We start from the raw sequence: 19,258 nt of genomic DNA, 5'->3' as shown, positions 1-19,258 counted from the left end.
CTGCCTTCGGCTCAGGTCATGATCCCAGTGCCCTGGGGTCGAGCCCCGCATCGGGCTCCCTGCTCAACGGGAAGCCTGCTTCTCCCTCTCCCTCTCCCTCTGCCTGCCACTCCTGCTTGTGCTCTCTGTCAAATAATTAAGTAAAATCTTTAAAAAAAATAAATGAATAAAGTAAAATATGTAGGATTACAAAGGATACCAATTATACTGAAACAGTAATCAAAACACAGTTGACCCTTGAACAACACAGATTTGAACTGTGGGTCCACTTAATACAGATTTTTTTTTTTTGGTCAACAGTATAGTACTATAAACGTATTTTCCTTACGACTTTCTTAACTTTTTCTCTAGCTTACTTTATTGTGGGAGTACAGTATATAATACAGATAACATGAAAAATATGCTAATCAACTGTTTATGTTATCAGTAAGGCTTCCAGTCAACAGTAGGCTATTAGTATTTATTCTTGAGGAGTCAAAAGTTGTATGTAGATTTTCGACTGTGGGGAAGTTGGTACCCGACTCCCACATTGTTCAAGGGTTAACTAGGTTTTAAACTGTTTTATATACAATTCATATATTTATTTATTTGAAGATTTTATTTATTTGACAGAGAGAGAGAGCCAGAGAGCACAGCGAGGGGGAATGGCAGAGGGAGGAGCAGGCTCCCTGCATAGGGAGCCCGATGCGGGACTCGATCCCAGGACCCCAGGATCATGACCTGAGCCGAAGGCAGACGCTTAACCAACTGAGCCACCCAAGCTCCCCCAATTGATATATTTAAATTATATATATTACACATTTTCTTGAATTGTGTGTGCTGTTCTAGCACATTACTGAACCTGAAGGTACAGTCATGGGAGTCCTCAATTTATAGCCACATTGGACAGAAGTGTGGATGACAGGGGTACCCAGTACCAGCAACTGGCATCGAAAGCGAGGGCAGTTTTACAGGAGTGAGCCCTTAAACGTGGGGAGTCTGACCCTAACTCCAGGTAGTGTCAGAACTGAGTTGAACTGTAGGACACCCAGTGACTCTGCGGAGAACCGGAGGGCTGTTTGGTCTGGAAAACCTCCACAGATTTGGGGTCCGAAGGGTTGTCAGTAAAAACGGCTCGGTACATTCAGTGCAGTAAAGACAGTTTATTATAATAAGGTTTCCCTAGGTAACACATGGTTTAAAAAAATCCATTTCACCCCTTACTATGTGATCTTGGGCAGGTCATAGTTCCCACAACTAAAACAATGTAAATGCCACCGTCAACCTCAAAGGACTATGGTGAGGATTAAACAAACCTGTGTAGAGTACCCAGTACCCAGGACACAGTAGGTACTCCATAAATGCTAGTTCCCTGTCACGAGTACAGAGTGCTATACTGCACTTGAGGTTTCTGAGGGGCAACCAAACTCCTTTTCAGTCCACCACCCAAAGACAACGTGCCAGCCTGTGTCAGAACGCAGCTGGTGGTGAGTGAAGAATGGCAAATGGACTCCAGAGTAGGGCGCCAGCGATAACAAGGCCTAGCCCCAGGGACCTGATCCCAGCCTTCTGCTGTACGTAGTAAGCTGAGGGCATACAGTAGCATGGGAATAAGCAAGTCTTAGATTTAGAATTCTAATAAACTCCTGCTTAATTAAACTCAGGAGCTTCTGTATGCATTTGCTAGTATCATCTCAGCAAAAGAAAGTGAATGGAAAAGGAAACCCTTGAGAAAAGTAACTTTACTATTCTTACCTGGACGGTGATAGACAGAAGGAATCACTTCCAGAATAAAAATAAGGATAGCCAAATAACTTTACAGAAACTTTCCTAGATATGACAGTTAAGTGTATAGAGTTTGCCTAAAAGAAAAAGGTTAAGACTATTCAAGGAAAGCAGTATTAACCTAGTGTTCAGAATACCAGAATATATGTATGGAGGAGGGGGGTAGGAAGGAGTACGGGGTAAAGGCCGAATGTCCAAAACAGTTGAAAACAAACCCTTGCTTTCTGAGAGCTCTCTCACCTCAAGCCTAAATGCTTCATGCTCCCGCAGAACCCAATTACAGGAATGAATGCATTCACACTCGGCGTTTCACTTTTAACCAACACACAGGTTAGAGTCTCAAGTTTTATTAAGCTGCTTATACAAACTTAAAGTCATGAGCATGACTTCAGGGTCGGCGCTCTTTATGTCAAGTGCTTTCACTAAGCAGTTTAAGGCCTCCTGTATTTGCCCACGCTCTTTCAGTTCCTTCCCATGACTTACAAGAGTCTCATAGTCATTCACAGCTTCCGCTGCCTCCTCCTGGGGATACTCAACCAACTGTCTGCCAGACAAAGGCTCAGGGTCCCCGGGAGGGGCCTCCGGAGCCAGAGCCGGAGCCCCAGGCCCAGTTAACCGGCCGGCCTCATTTTCTGAAGGCAACGTTCCGCCAGGAGGCTCGTCTGTGCTCTCTGAGGCTTCACTACCGCTCTCCTCTGCTCCTTCCTCCAGATCATCTGCCTCAACCTCTGCTTCACTGCTCTGGTCAGGTCTTTCCTCCATATCCTCCACGTGGTCTAAAACCACATTGATGAGAGACCTCCTAGAAGCCAGGGATCTTCTAGGCTGGGCGGACTTATTTATACTATCAGGGATGTTCGGTGACAAGAACCTTCCCGGCGGACTGATGTCACTTTTGGGAGTTGAAGCATCAAACTGTTTCACAGGTAAGAACTGAAAGGGAGAGGTGGTAAGCGGATCTGTGCTTGAAGTATCTTTAAAAGTATCGTCTTCATCTTCACCATCTGAAACGATCCTTCTGGCTTTCCTTCTGCCTTTCACATTCCCGACTACTTCTTCTGGCTCGTCGTTGGTCTCCGAAAGATCCACACTGAGACATGCCTTGTCACGCTCAAGCTCTGCCTGAGAATTAGCTGTAGAACCACACAAGCTCTTTTCATTCTCAACGTGCTGCAAAGACTGCCTGGAAAGATTTTGTCCATTGTCTGCAGAGTCTTCCAAGAAAAGATTGAAATCACAGGCATACTGTGATGAGGAGGCTAAATGTTCCTCCTCCGACTTGGCCTCATTTGCTTGAGCATCCTGCAGTGCACTGTGGGATGCTGACAAGTCGTCATTGGCTATTTTAATTACAAATGCATTCGATTCTGTATTTTGATTTTCACTGGTCATGGGACTAATGGGCCAGGGATTGCAGTGAGGTAACATCTCATCATCCTTTGGTTGCTCTGGATTCGGCCCAAGATCAGCTCTGAGTGCTTTGCTAGGCAAATAGTTAAAATCTCCCAGAGGGTTCTCTTGCAGTGTCCCCTGCATGGGCCCCTCTCGCAATGCCTCTTTTTGTAGAGCCATTCCCAACGAGTCGGTCCAGATTTCATCTACACTCCCACACCCCTCAGGTAAAGTAGCTACAGAATCGGCATCAGATGTACTTCCGGGTGGGTGACTACCGTCTTGTGAGACGGTAACATTCATCTTTATATTGGAGACATCTTGATTCTCACTCTCTTCGGGCAGATCATCAATGATTACACTCGCCATTTGGGAACTGATTTCTTCTTCCTGGGTATGATAAGTAGGTAGAAGTGGGGAGGGTCGAGGCTGTGGTTTATTCAGGTCAGGGCATTTCTTCTTTGTTTGAGAAGGAAAGTGGGGTTCTCTCAGCCAGATCCCCTCATTTCCAGCTCTTTGTCTTTCCACTAAGAGCTCTGTATTTTGAGACTCTAATTCAACAAGGAATTGAGCTTTCTGAACCCTCTGTTGAATATAGTGGGATTCTTCGATCACATCGAGCTCTTCTTTCACAGAGAGATCACGTGTGTACATCAAGTCATGGTCTGAGATTCCAGCTATCCCCAAAGAGTGCAGGTAGGCAATATGTTCATCTAGTATTTTATCAGATCTCCTCTGGGCAGCATGCAAAGACTGAAGCTGCAGCTGGGTTGCAGAGTGCTGAAAATCCTCAATTGTAAAGAGCTCTCTTAATTCTTGTTTCGTAAAATATCGGAAAGGGTTCTTCTTATCGCCCGTAGTTTGTCTTATTAGTGAGTCCTTGAAAACCTGTCTTCTGTATATTTTTTCCTCTACAGTCCCACAAGTAATCAGCCTATAAACTACAACATTTTCCTTCTGGCCAATTCGGTAAACTCTATCCACAGCTTGAGCATCAGTCGCAGGATTCCAGCTAGGGTCAAAAATGACCACTCTAGTGGCTGCAGTCAATGTTAAGCCAACACCACCTACTTGAGTGGTAAGCAGAAAAACAGAGTACTCTCTATTTTGCTGGAATAAGTTAATTCTTTTTTCTCGTTCCACAAGATGAGTAACTGTTCCATCAATTCGCAGTATCTTAAAGTGCCGATTCTTTAGGAGGTGTTCGATGATGTTTAGAATTTGTCTTGACTGGGAAAACACCAGAGTTTGATGCCCTTCATCTCGCAGTCTCTTCAGCAGCTCTATCAGAAATATCATTTTTCCAGATTCTTCCATCAGTGCATCATCAGTGATCTGATCAATACGGTCCCCATCTGAGGAATCTTCCCCTTCATTTTCACCTTGAACAGAGAATTTTACAGACCCTAAGTTTAACAAATGACAAGCCCGCGCAGACAGCAGCCTAGGATGATCACACAGCTTCTTTAAGACACCTAGCTCAGCCAGAGGTGAGCGTGTCTCCATTAACAACTCCTTGATATGATCTAGAGACACGAATTTCCTGTATATTTCTTCTTGTAAAGGCATGAGACGTATCCAAATAATTAAATCATTTTTCCTGGAAAGGGAAGGCATTTCACAAATGGCATCAACATCTGGATTCTTTTCACTAAGTCTGACCTCTGGAGTGCTTGCCTTTTTCTTTTGTACCTCTTCTTTAGTCCTCCTGAGAAAATAGGGTTTTATGATTGCCATCAAGTTTTCAGATATTTTAAATCCTAAGGCTTTTTCCCCCGGGGTAGCATCCTTCTCTCTTGCTCTCGTAATAGGATTTTCATACTCCATCTTAAAAGTTTTTAATGTTCCTAGCAGGGACCCTTGACAAGCAAAATCAAACAGGGACCACAGTTCCCGTAAATTATTCTGGATCGGGGTTCCTGTGAGGAGGATGCGATTCCTGGCAGGGACAGCGCGAGCACATACTGCTGACTTAGTGGATGAGGTTTTTATTTTATGTGCTTCATCAAGGATGACATAGTCCCACACAAACTCTTGGCCGTTCAAGCTTGAAAGTTGCTGCCAATTATTGATTAACATTTGGTATGTGGTGATGATGACGCCATTCCTTTGCTGAATCCGACTGAGGTTCCTGGTACGTTCATCCTTACTCGGACCATGAAAGGTTTTGACTCTCATTCCTGGGGTCCACTTAACAAATTCTTTTGTCCATGTGCTAATGAGATTGGTCGGCATGATCAGCAGCACATGATTCACAAGTGTAGCATCAAACATACCAGAAAGGAAAGCGATGATTTGAACAGTCTTCCCTAATCCCATATCATCTGCCAAGATGCCACCTTTTCTTCCATCCCTGTATAGGCTATAGAGGAAAGCGACACCTTCCTTCTGGTGCTCAAATAGTTGGTTGTGCAGGTCTCGATAAAGCAGCAGGCCAGAGTTGCACACATCTGTGAATTCATCATCTCCATGTTCTGCCAACTCCTCCAAGGCTTCCTGTATTTTTTGGATTCGGCTCATCACCTTTTCATTGGGAAAAATGTCCTTTGCCAAATTGAAAAGTTTAAACGCTTCTTCCAGATCCCCATTCTTAGTTGCTTCTTTGGCCTCTTTCACATATCTGTTAAAAAAAAAAAAAAAGAAAGAAAAGGGTAAAAAAGACATAGATATATATAGGGAGAGAGAGATCAGAGAGGAAGGAAACAGATTGAACATTCAATCTAAGAACACTTTAGGGTCCATTTTGGAATACAAACTGCAGTTGGGCTTTTAATATCCTCAATTCAGGATGGGAAAGATTAGCACAGAAGATGCCAATGAAAGCTGGCACCACTGAAGACACATACCCACCAGACACTGCCAGCAACACCTTCAGGCACCACTTGTGAGAAATGTACGTGCAAAGGTGACTGGTTCCATGGTATTTAAAAAAAATGCCACCCATAAGAAGTATGGAGTGATATTTTCTTGTAAAACCAACCGACCAGCCTATATCGTGGGATTGTGGAAACAGGAAGATACATGGGCACTTCTCAGTCCTTAGTTTTCTGGACCTCTGGGATGCATTTGACACTAATGATCACCCTCTCCTTAAAATTCCCTCCTTCCACTGGATTCCTCTAGATTCCTCCTGGTTTCCTCCCCCATCACTGGCCATTTCTTCTGTGTCCTTGGGCTCCTATTCTTCCCATAGGCCTGGGCCTTCTTCTCACTCCTTGTACTTTCTCCTCTGGCTTTCCACCCCCACCTAATGTGCTCATGAAATCACTCTCTCCATTCCAGGGCTTGCCCCCAGACTCCACATTCCAACTGCCCTCTGGATGTCTCCCCTTGAAAACATCTCATAAGCATCTCAAATTCAATTAATCCCAAATTAAACTCATTATTTCCCCTCTAAAAACATGTGTCTCCATTTATGTGGTAGTAAATGACACTACTATCAACTTAGCCATACAAGCTAGAAATCTGAAGATCATCCTCGACTCCGATTCACATGAGTCATCCTTGACTTCTCCCCTCTTTTAATCACCCTCTCCCCCAGCCAGACAATCCCCAAACCCTACTAACTTTATTTCCCAAGTATAACCTGTGTCTCCATCTCCACTACCACCACTGTGGTTCAGGTCACCATCACCTCTGGCCTGGGTAATGGCAACTTCCTACTCACTGGTCTCCTTACATCCACTCTTGGCCCCTCCAATACCTTCTCTATACAGTAGCCAGTGATGCTGTCTTAAAATGTAAAAGAAAAAAAAACGTAAAAGAAATCATGTCACTCCTCTGCTTAAAATTCTCCAGTGGTTTATGGTCAAATGATCCTGAAAGGATACCAAAATAATTCACTGAGGAAAGAAGAGTCTTTTCAACTGAATATCATGTGCAAAAGAATGAAATTGGTCCCCTACCTTACACCATACACAAAAACTAATTCAAAATGGATCAAAGAACTAAACCTAAGAGCTAAAACTACAAAACCCTTAGAAGAAAATATTGGCATAAATCTTCATAACTTTGGATTTGGCAGTGGTTTTGCCAAACACACAAGGAACCAAAGGAAAAATAAATTGGGCCTCACCAAATGAAAAACTTGTGTTTCAAAGGATACCATCAAGAAAGTGAAAAGACAACCCAAAGACTGGGAGAAAATATTTGCAAACCGTGTATCTGATAAAGAACTTGTACCTAGAACATATAAAGAGATATTACAACTCAATAATTAAAAGACAACACAGGGGCATCTGGGTGGCTCAGTCGGGTTAAGCATCTGACTCTTGATTTTGGCTCAGGTCATGATCTCAGGGTTGTGAGACTGAGCCCCGTGGTGGGCTCAGCAGGGAGTCTGCTTGAGATTCTCTCTCCCTCTGCCCCTCCCCCAGCTCATGCACACTCTCTCTAAAATAAATAAATCTTTAAAAAAAGACAACACAGGGCGCCTGGGTGGCTCAGTTGGTTGGGCGACTGCCTTCAGCTCAGGTCATGATCCTGGAGTCCCAGGATCAAGTCCCGCGTCGGGCTCCCTGCTCAGCAGGGAGTCTGCTTCTCCCTCTGACCCTCCCCCCTTTCATGTGCTCTCTCTCTCATTCTCTCTCTCAAATAAATAAATAAAATCTAAATTAGATTGATTTTCCCAGCACTTTAAAAAAAATAATAAAAAAAAGACAACACAATTTAAAAATGGACAAAGGATCTGAATAGACATTTCTCCAAAGAAGATCCACAAATGGCTAAAAAGCACATGACATAATGCTCAACATCATTAGTCATTGGGGAAATGCAAACCAAAACCACAATGAAATACCCACTTTATGCCCATTAGGATGACTAGAATCAAAAAGCAAGAAAATACCAAGTTAGCGACAATGTGGGAAAATTGGAACCCTCATAACACTGTTGGTGGGACTGTAAAATGGTGCAGCTGCTTTGGAAATCAGTTTGTCAGTTCCTCAAAGTTACACATGGAGGGACACCTGCAGTTCCCCTACGACGCCTTCCATCCCTACTCTACGCCCCAGCTGGATCAACTGTTTCACCTCAGGACCCCCTCATGTGTTCATCTCTATCCCTGCATTTAACACACTGTATTAAAATTATTACAAAACAATCTGTATTGCAAATGTATGAGACAACCTCACTGAAAGGGTAGACGGAAAAGGTGCTGACCTAATAACCTAGGGCATGAGTGAAGTCTGTAAGACTAAAAGCAAAAGAAACAACATGAGCACTGTACTCTAGTGGACAAAGTTGTTTTGCATGGGCTTTGGGCTAACAATTCTAACGTTGCAATGCATGTATAATAGAATTGAAGAATCAGGGGCACCTGGGGGGCTCAGTCAGTTAAGCATCTGCTTTTGGCTCAGGTCATGAGCCCGGGGTCCTGGGATCGAGTCCCGCATCGGGCTCCCTGTTGGGGGGGGGGCGGGGGAGGGAGGGGGAGGGCAGGGGGTCTGTTTCTCCCTCTCTCTGCCCCTCCCCCCCACTCATGCTTATGCACGCTCTCAATAAATAAGTAAGAATTGAAGAATTAAGTAAATGAATGGTGGATAGTGGAAGCCAGGTTTCTCACCTGTTAGAATGGAGAAGCAAGAGGAGACAGAATGATCCATGTGCTAATGGATCAGAATTGGAGACATCAGTATAAACCCATGTTTTAACACAGATACAGATGGTTACACATAGAATATTTACAGTCATGTCTATACACGGAGATTAGTATACACACGTATTTCCTTGCTCTCTCAGGTGAGAGGGCCTAGAAGCAAGGAAACCCCAGTGCAACAAGCATAACTAGCGCCCAGATCTTGGTTTCTAATACCATTCTCCAGTAAGAGAACCTGGGCTGATTCTAGGACTGTGGCAGGAAGTACGTCAGAGGTGCCTGGGGCTTCTTGTAGTGTCAGAAAGTGAGGAAGTGCTTGCTCAAACAAACAACCCCCCACAGTGACGTGAGTACGGCGAAGAGACACAGGAACCAAATGAAAGTGCTCCCAGTGGTCACAGCTGGAACAGTTGGAGCAATGAAATAAAGCAGTATTGGATGAGAACCCAAAGTATAAAATAAATGAGTCCATACTGATATAAATGAGTGAAGAAGTAAAGAAGAGACAAATCTCCCATGCAGAAGAATTTCAAATAATTTATGTAGCTACTCTGCCCTCAAGGAGATGGAGCATGACTCCTACTCCTTAAATGTGGAGTGCATATACCAACATCCCCCCAAAAAGCACAGTGTGGGGACACCCGGGAGGCTCAGTCGATTAAGCATCTGCCTTCGGCTCAGGTCGTGATCTCAGGGTCCTGGGATTGAGCCCCGCATCAGGCTCCTTGCTCAGCGGGAAGCCTGCTTCTCTCTCTTCTTCTGCCACTCCCTCTGCTTGTGCTCTCTCTCTCCTTGATAAATAAATAAATAAAATCTTTTTTTTTTTTTTAAGATTTGTTATTTATTTATTTGACAGAGAGACACAGCGAGAGAGGGAACACAAGCATGGGGAGCAGGAGAGGGAGAAGCAGGCTTCCCGCCGAGCAGGGAGCCCGATGCGGGGCTCGATCCCAGGACCCCAGGATCATGACCTGAGCCGAAGGCAGATGCTTAACTACTGAGCCACCCAGGCGCCCCAATAAATAAAATCTTTAAAAAAAAAAAAAAAAAAAGAAGGTATAGTGTGGAAAGGCATGGTGGAGCGGAGAGCGGAGAGAGGGGGAAAGGGGCACGACAAGTAACTTTAAAGAAGGGAAACCTGGCAAACAGTACCTCAGCCCAGTGATTACAGTCAACTACAACAATGATATATCACGTTAACAGTATGTGCCCCTGATAACAATTCGATGAGAAGGGCACTTTATCTCTGCAGTCTCTGCCCGCAAAACCAAAAAGCCCAGTCTAATCATGACAAACAATGACAAATCCCAATTGGCGGAACATTCTAGAAAATACCTAACCAACACTCCTCAAAACTGTCGAGGTCTTCAAAAACAAAGAAAGTCCAAGAATCTGTCACAGACAAGAAGAACCTAAAGAGACAGATGACTAAATGTACTGTGGTGTCTTAGGACGCTGGAACAGAAAAAGGACTTACATAAAACTAGGGAAATCTAAATAAATGATAGAGTTAGTTAATAATCATGTATTGGTATTGGTTCACTGACTGTGAGTACTGTACCATACTAATATGAGATGTTAACAAGAGGGGAAACTAGGTGTGGGGTATGTGGGAACCCTCTGCACTGTATCCGCAATATTTCCGCAAATCTAAAACTACTCTAAAATTACCTTTACTTGGGGCGCCTGGGTGGCTCAGTCGGTTAAGGGTCTGCCTTAGGCTCAGGTCATGATGCCAGGGTCCTGGGATCGAGCCCTACTTTGGGCTCCCTGCTCAGCGGGAAGCCTGCTTCTCCCTCTCCCTCTGCCTGCCGCTCCCCCTGCTTGTGTGCTCTCTCTCTCTCTGACAAATAAATAAAATATTTAAAAATAAATAAAATTACCTTTACTTAAAACCCCCCAAAATCATCTGTTGGTGTTATCTGCCTGAACTTGAGAACAGGGACAGGGATCAGGTCTTAGAGCACTCAGTGAAAGCCAAGTGAATGAAAGATGAAGAGGAGAAAAGGAGGAAGGAAAGAGCCTGCTGGCTGCAAGACTCTGCTATTCCTTCTGTGGCAGGTCAGCTGCCCACCTCCCCAACTCTGCTGGGCTCTACATTCCCTATTACTCTGCTCTTGAACCTGAGGGCGTAGCAGCAACCACTGGACTCCTCCACCTTGGTACCATCCCCTGAGCTCATTCTCCATTCTCCCTTTCCTCCTGACCCTTCCCACCGCCCCCCCCACCCCCCACCCCGGGTGCCTTCACGTGGTCAACTGGTCTTCTGGCTTGGTCTATGGTCCAGAGCTTGAAAGAGAAAATACGTCATTTTTTATTACCATTTTATTACTAGTTTTTATTACTAAACGTCATTTCCAAATCCCTCAACTGGTAACCTACCCAGTATCCCGAACCCCTGTGTGGCCTAGGCTTCTAACTCCAGCCAGGCCTCCTCCCCAGAAAATAAAGTGCTGCCGGCGAACCCCAGCTCTGGGCCAGATCCCCCAAAATCATACGCCAACCTTTTAAATGACAACCGTCTGCCTAGACTTCTTACCACCAGCCTAAGACCCATTTTGTTAGGCCCTACCCATCCCCTGGAACTCCCTCCCATATTTGTCAACCTCCGCCTGAACCGCAACTCAAATTTATAGCATTCCTTGGTCACCACCACTTTCTGATTGCGTCCAATCCGTTAGCCAAGCTGCTTCGCGGTCCCTGTTCCACCCAAGTTAGTGGGTCTAATACGACATCTCAGCTCCTCCCCTCTACCCTGTCTGCTCCACCGACAAAGCCGGACCTAGGACAGTAACCTTGCCCTATAATGGAACCGGGGGGAGAAATGAAATCTGCCTATTATAGCACCACCCTGGATATCGGGCTATTTACAAGACTACAGTGTTTTCTGTAATACAGTTTGATTTAGCCGCTCAACCTCTAATCACTTCCATTTTCCAGGGCTTGAAAGGAAAAATGTCATTTTTTACTACTAATGCAATCATGTGTCCATCTCTAACACACAGGATCCCTAATGATCTGGAGAACTTAACACTTCATGGGATCTAATTTTTTTTTTCCCCACAATCACTCCCCTATTCTTCTTGGGCATGGCTGGGGAGAAGCCAGGCCTGCTTGGGAGCCAAAGGCACAAGGGAAAAGTAAGCAGTTCCGGAGAAAGAAACTCCTTTCAAGCAGAACAAGGAGAAAAACAGTGCTAGAGTATGGAAGAAGGTCAGTTTTTATTTTCATTTACCAATTTAATAACTACTTAAAAGGCACTTAACACGTGAGGTTCCAATATGTTAAAGAACTATTCAGATGCAAAACTGTCAACCCAGAAAAGAGATTTCCATTCTGTAGCAAGGGACAATAAAACAAAAATCTCTACATTTTAATGATTGTACCTGAAATTACATGCCTAGAACAAAATTCCCTTTAAGGATCATTTTAAAGGACATACAGAAAGATTATATAGAGACAAACACCAGGTTCTGGAGGGTCCTTTGGAACATTCCCTATGATATTCTTCTGGAATATGATGGGATACGGAACTGAATGCAAAGATCCAGACCCAATAAAACTTTATTTGCTTCACATGCAAAGCAACTGAAGTTGCTCTTTTTTAACCTAACTTGGATTTTTGTGGGATTTCTCCTGATTTTTAAATGGTAACCAATGCATAAGTTTTAAAAACACTGGGCACGGGGTGCCTGGGTGGCTCAGTCAGTTAAATGTCTGCCTTCGCCTCAGGTCATGATCCCAGGGTCCTGGGATCAAGTCCCACGTCGGGCTCCTTGCTCAGCAGGGAGTCTGCTTCTCCCTCTCCCTCTGCCCCTCCCCCTCCACTCGTGCTCTCTCTCTCTCAAATAAATAAATAAAATCTTAAAAAAAAAAAAACAACACTGGGCAAAACAAACGAAACTTATCTCTGAACATGGCTCATGGGCTGCCAGTTTGTGACCTCTGGTTTATCTCAGCTAGAAAAAGTGTCATTGGCTTCGGCTGGATCTCCTCTCCAAATGCTTCCTCCTAAAAAATAGTAGGCCTATGGCTCTCTGGATAGGAACCTACACAAGGTTTGGTTTGGGGCTTAACACTGACCATTTAGGGCGCCTGGGTGGCTCAATCGGTTGAGCGTCTGCCTTCAACTCAGTCATGATCCCAGGGTCCTGGGATCCCTGCTCGGCAGGGAGTCTGCTCCTCCCTCTGCCCTTCCCCCTGCTCGTGCTCTCTCTCTCTCGCAAAAAATGCATAAATAAAATCTTAAAACGAACAAACAAAAACAACACTGTCCACCTACATACTCTGTTTCACCTATAAGACCAATCGCTTAAAAACAGTGTAAGGTTTTCTATAGTATTCATTATCTGTGTCACTGGCTTTGGATTCCACACACGAGAACTATCTGGACCAAACCACATGGCCCTGAAGAGATCCAAGGCCCGTCGTGCTCTTTCAGGTCCTTTATATCCTGTCACAAAGAGACTGCAAACAGGCAGGGAGAGCAAGACTGACTTCAAAGTGGGTGACGGCAGGTAGGGATCTAGTGCCCCTCCTGTTACACAGACCTGAAAATTTTGGTTGAACTGGGCAAATATGCTTCTGCCAGAATAAACAGGAAGACAGCATCCTCTTACATGTTAACAACATGCCCTCAGAAAACAGCTGAACTTGCTGGCTAATTACTCCGGAAAAAACAGCTAATTAATAATTATGTCAAAACCAAAATTATCTTTTTCCTTCTGGCACAGCAGATGTGCTTTGGCATCCAGATGGGTTATACCAGCCAATGCTCCTCAGCAGGAAATGGTTTCATCATTTGGGAGAGCATCTGGTGGCTCACATCCTCACTGGCCCTTTCAGATAGCCTACCTAAAGATGAAAAAGGCTCCAAGAACAATAGGATGTTCTTTTCGAGTAGGTACAGACCTTTGGTCCTTCCAGCCCCGAATCTGCCAGCCCCAGGTTATCTGGTTAACCACTGCACTACAGTGCAGAACTCTGGGGCTTCAAGCAAGCACTTATTCCAGAACTTGAACAAACCTGGGGTTGTTTGGAAAGAAGTCGTGAATCCTCAAGTTTGCCTTCAATTCACCTTCAGGCCACCTCGGTGGGAAAGTAGACAAGACCTTCCATTAAGACGAAAATAAAAATCTAAAAACCATTACCTAGGTGATGGTTGCAATAATAATTCATTATACTGAATTTCTGTTTTATACATTTCCATATATATATATATATATGATATTTCAGAACAAAAGTTTTAGAAGAATGTTACTTGCCAAAATACAACCAAATTTGAATATTGATCTCGTTTCCTTGCAAATTTGCTGACCTCTTTTATTAGCTTATTTTTTGTGTGTGTAGATTCATTAGGGCTTTCTATATAAAAGATCATGTTATCTGTGAATATAGTTTTCTTTCTTTCTTTCCAATCTGCATGCCTTTTATTTCTTTTTCTGGCCTATTTGCCCTGGCTAGAACATCTATTATAATGTTGAATTATAATGCTGAATAGAAATGGCGAGAGCAGACATCCTTGTCTTGTTCCTGATAAAAGGATGGAAAGCTTTCAGTCTTTTACCATTGAGTATAATGTTAGCTTCGAGTTTCTGGAGACACCTTTGATCAGACTGACAAAGTTATCTTGTATTCCTAGTTTGTTGAGTTTTTATTATTAAAGGGTGCTATATTTTCTTTTTTAAAAAGATTTTATTTATAAAATAAAAAAATAAATAGAAGATTTTATTTATTTGAGAGACACGGGGTAGGGGGAGAGTGACTGTGTATGCGAGCAGACAGGCGGGACAGAGGGAGAGGGAGAAGCAGACTCCCTGCTGAGTAGAGAGCCCAACGTAGGGCTTGATCCCAGGGTCCTGGGATCATGACCTGAGCCAAAGAAAGACGCTTAACCGGCTGAGCCACCCAGGCGTCCCCCAAATATAGCACCAGGTGCTATATTTTCTCAAATGCTTTTTCTGCACCTATTGAGAAGAACATATGGCTTTGTCCTTTGGTTCTGGACAAGTTTGCTATGTCTACTATGAAGTGGAGATGTGAGGTAAGCAGTTGGATATGGGAGTCTACAGTTCAGAAGAGGTCAGGACTACAGACAAAAATGTGAAAATTCTCAGCATAAAGATGGAATTTAAAGCCGAGAACCTGGATAAGATCACCAAAGGAAGGAATATAATTACAAAACAACAAAACATGGTACTCCAACACTGCAGCATCAAAAACATTTACAGAAGAATTCCGGCTAACGAATACAAAAATAATGGTTAAGTTAGACAATCACCACTTTGTAATCTCTAATGAAATAACTGATTTGGGCAACGATTATCAATGGGTGAAAAGTTGATGGGGAACGGAGTACCCACAGGATGCCAAAGTATCCCCAACATAGTATTTATTCATCATAAGGGGGGAAATGCAGCTTTGCAAAGGAGTGATCAGCCTGTGACCACCTGAACCCACTGACCAATCTTAACATTACTAAAAGTAGGAATCTCAGACATTATATGCTTCTGATAAGATGCAATAAGAAGTACACAGCCTCACCTTTGAAATATTCATGCCAAAAATATTGACCCTTAATCTCTCTCTCTCTCTTTTTTTTTTTTTTGCTCCAGAACACTTTTTAAAAATTTGTAGTAAGGTATAATTGACATGCAACACTGTATTAGTTTCAGGTGTAAAACATAATGCTTCAGTATTTGGATATATTGTGAAATTATCACAGTAAGTCTAGTTAACATCTGTCACATAGATAATTATAGAATTTGCTCTCTTGTGATTAGAACTTTTAAGATTTACTCTCTTAGCGGGGCACCTGGGTGGGTCAGTCGTTAAGCGTCTGCCCTTGGCTCAGGTCATGATCCCAGAGTCCTGGGATCGAGCCCCGCATTGGGCTCCCTGCTCCGCGGGAAGCCTGCGTCTCCCTCTCCTACTCCCTCTGCTTGTGTTCCCTCTCTCGCTGTGTCTCTCTTTGTCAAATAAATAAATAAAATCTTAAAAAAAAAAAAAAAGATTTACTCTCTTAGCAACTTTCAAATATATGCAATACAGTATTATTAACCACAGTTATATAGTTAACTATATAGCCATGCAATACATTACATAGCCATTACTTATCTGTTTTATAACTGGAAATCTGTACCTTTTGACTCCATTCCCCCATTTTGCCTACCCTCCCGCCCTCCATCTCTGGCAATCACTAATCTGTTCTCTGTATCTATGAGCTTGTCTTTTTTTTTTTTTTTTTTTTTAAGATTCCACATACAAGTGAGATCATATGGTATTTGTCTTTCTGTCTGACTTATTTTACTTAGCCTAATGCCCTCAAGGTCCATCCATGTGGTCACACAAATGGCAAGATTTTATTCTTTTTTATTGCTGAATAATATTCTATTGTGTGTTTGTGTGTATGTGTATAGCACATTGCTTTATCCATTCCATCAAGCCTTTAAATTTAAATTACAGGAGATGGGAGAACAAGCTAATGACACTACAAGGAAGTCATAAGACTAATCCAAATCATTGGCATAGAAATAAAAGTCGGTGGGACACCTGGGTGGCTCAGTCGGTTAAGCGCCCGCCTTTGGCTCAGGTCATGATCCCAGGGTCCTGGGATTGAGTCCCGCGTCAGGCTCCCTGCTCAGCGGGGAGTCTGCTTCTTCCTCTGCCTGCCACAAACCCTGCTTGTGCTCACGCTCACATACTCGCTCACTCTCTCTCTCGCAAATAAATAAAATCTTAAAAAAAAAAAAGAATTGAAAAAAAAGAAAAAAAAGTTGGGGGTGGGGAGGGATTGTTCTAGATTAAGAGACTTAAGAAATATAACTAAACACAGTGTGTGGACCTTCTTTGGATCCTAATTCAAACAAACCAATTATAAAAAGATTTAAGACCACCTGAAAAATGTGAATATGGTCTGTGTGTTAGCTATTATCAAGGAATTAGCTTGTTTTATTAGGCAATACATTATAATGGTTTCATAAAAATGTGTTCTTTTTTAGAGATGCACTGCAGGATTTTAAGGAAGGCATGCCATGATGTCTGAGAATGTATCTTTTTTAAAGATCTTATTTATTTATTTGACAGAGAGTGAGAGAACACAAGCGGGGGGAGGGGCAGAGGGAGAAGCAGGCTCCCCCTGAGCAGGGAGCCCGATGTGGGGCTCCATCCCAGGACCCCAGGATCCTGACCTGAGCTAAAGGCAGACGCTTAACTGACTGAGCCACCCAGGCGCCCCAAGAATTTAAAGTACGTTAGACCAAAAAAAGTGAGGCTATGAGGAGGATCAGCAGAATCTGAGAAGCAGCAAGAATCAAGCTTCATCTGGAAGCCAAATGAATCAAGCCTTTCAAGGAGAAGTGATCAACACCATCAAATGCTGCTAGTAAGTCAAGGAAGATGAGGATTACAAGGTGACCATTAGATTTATGAAATCATTAGTGACCTTGACAAAAGCAGTTTGAGTAGAGTGATAGAAGAAAGCGGGTGACAGAGAATTGAGAAAGAGAGCAGCAGACGGGTGACAGCAAGAGAGTGTGGACCACACAGAGTACAAATGGGTGAGAGAGAGAGAGAGTGACACAGACAGCGAGCAAGAGACAAAAGGTGGGCAACATAAGACAGAGGGCGGGGGACAGGGATAAACAGAAGGCGCATGACTCTACCCGTCACCATTTATTGCCTCTCAGTTCCAAATTCACCCCTCAGTACCTGTTCGGTGATAACGGACAGAATTCCCGTAGGCATTGCTCCCGTATAGTGACCACGACGTTCCTCGCTCGCAGTAGAGGGCGCCTGAGGGACACTGCTGGAGCAAGGGGCTCTCCTACAGCGGCTGGCTGCGGCCGGACAGGGGACAGCACAGTAGCCCAGGACCGCCGCACGCCCAGCACACGCAGGCCCTCGACGACCTTGACGCCTCCACCCGGCCTGGTGAGATTCCGCTTGCAGCCCTCTCACACGGACACCAGCACCCCAGCAGCTTGCCTGCGCCCTGGGCGCCCGCCTCTGCTGCCCGTTCACATCCGTGGGCCACCTGCACTCCAGAAGCTCACTCCCCGCCGGCCCGGGGGACGCAGCTCTGCGGGGCTGTACTGTACTGTACCTCTCCCATGAGGTCTGCACCTCAGCCTTGGCGAGGGGGTCCCCTTCCCCGTCGGTCCTAGCTTGGGCACTCTCCCTTAGCCCAAGGACACCGTGGGGAGTTTCCTTATTTCTTCTAGTCACTCATTTATATCGGTTTAATAATTCTTTATACTGCAATTTCTGTTTTCATATGCTGTATGGTTTCTACCTCCTGACTGGACCCAGAGTGAAAGAGTGACAGCAAAAGAGGGTAGGTGAAAGAATGAAAGAGTGGGAGACAGAAAGTAGGTGACAGGGATGAAGGGGGTAACAGAATGGGTATTAGAGATAGAGAGCAGGTGATAGAGATCATGGTGACAGAGAAAGGGAGAAGGGGCAATAGTGGGGAGGATGCAGAAAGAGTAAGTGAATGAGACAAAATGGACAACAATGTGGGCAGGTAGATGGCAGTGTCAACAGACGGGTGACAGGAGAGAGAAGGGGGCAACAGAGAGAAAGATGTGGTGGGTGACAGAGAGACAATGGGAGAGAGGGAGCAAGAGAATATGAGTGTCACCTCACTGATATGAGGAATTCTTAATCTCAGGAAACAAACTGAGGGTTGCTGGAGTGGTGGGGGGTGGGAGGGATGGGGTGGCTGGGTGATAGACACTGGGGAGGGTATGTGCTATGGTGAGCGCTGTGAAGTGTGCAAGACTGTTGAATCACAGACCTGTACCTCTGAAACAAATAATGCAATATATGTTAAGAAAAAAAAAAAAGGAAGAAGACAGCAGGAGGGGAAGAATGAAGGGGGGCGGGAATCGGAGGGGGAGACGAACCATGAGAGACGATGGACTCTGAGAAACAAACTGAGGGTTCTAGAGGGGAGGGTGGTGGGGGGATGGGTTAGCCCGGTGATGGGTATTAAGGAGGGCATGTACTGCATGGAGCACTGGGTGTTATGCACAAACAATGGATCGTGGATCACCACATCAAAAAGAAATGATGTAATGCATGGTGATTAACATAACAATAAAAAATTTTAAAAAGAGAGAATGAGAGGGACAGCGAGTGACAAAGGTGGGTGACACGGAGGGAGAGGTAATGGGTTACAGGAAGAGACAGGACCGAAGTGGGGAGAGGGGCCGGAAGGCAAGACAGGAGGTGGCAGGTGGGCATCTCTAAGGGAGAGCATGACACTGAGAGTGTGAGACAGAGTCACTGTGTATGGCAGAAGATGGTGTGTGACAGAGGAAACGTGTGCGCAGAGAGTGTGTGAGAGCAAGTTTCAAAGTTTTCTTTCATCTCTTAGGCAGGAGGGGCAGAGAGCTGAGGACAGAGGGCCAGCAAAGGGAGAGAGGAGACAGGGAGGAAGAGAGGCAGAGAAACTGTGAGAGGAGTGTGCCAAGGAGGACAATGAGGAGTGAAGAAGGTAAGAGA

The 19,258-nt window shown here is 44.4% G+C and overlaps 1 protein-coding gene across 1 annotated transcript in view; it reads right to left on the bottom strand.

The window, feature by feature from the left end:
* Positions 1-1,102: 1,102 nt before the first annotated feature.
* The window catches only part of ERCC6L (ERCC excision repair 6 like, spindle assembly checkpoint helicase), a 20,335-nt gene continuing 2,179 nt past the window's right edge, over positions 1,103-19,258 (bottom strand). The window contains exon 2 of the mRNA XM_031035971.2: positions 1,103-5,776. Coding sequence (XP_030891831.1) covers positions 2,104-5,776 — 3,673 coding nt within the window. The 3' untranslated portion in view covers positions 1,103-2,103. The remainder of the gene's footprint in view (positions 5,777-19,258) is intronic.

This window comes from Leptonychotes weddellii, chromosome X, assembly GCF_054177405.1.
Source record: "Leptonychotes weddellii isolate Sample4059 chromosome X, ASM5417740v2, whole genome shotgun sequence".
Lineage (NCBI taxonomy): Eukaryota > Metazoa > Chordata > Mammalia > Carnivora > Phocidae > Leptonychotes > Leptonychotes weddellii.
The sequence above is the reverse complement of the archived record's forward strand: the minus strand, read 5'-3'. Positions and strand labels throughout refer to the sequence as shown.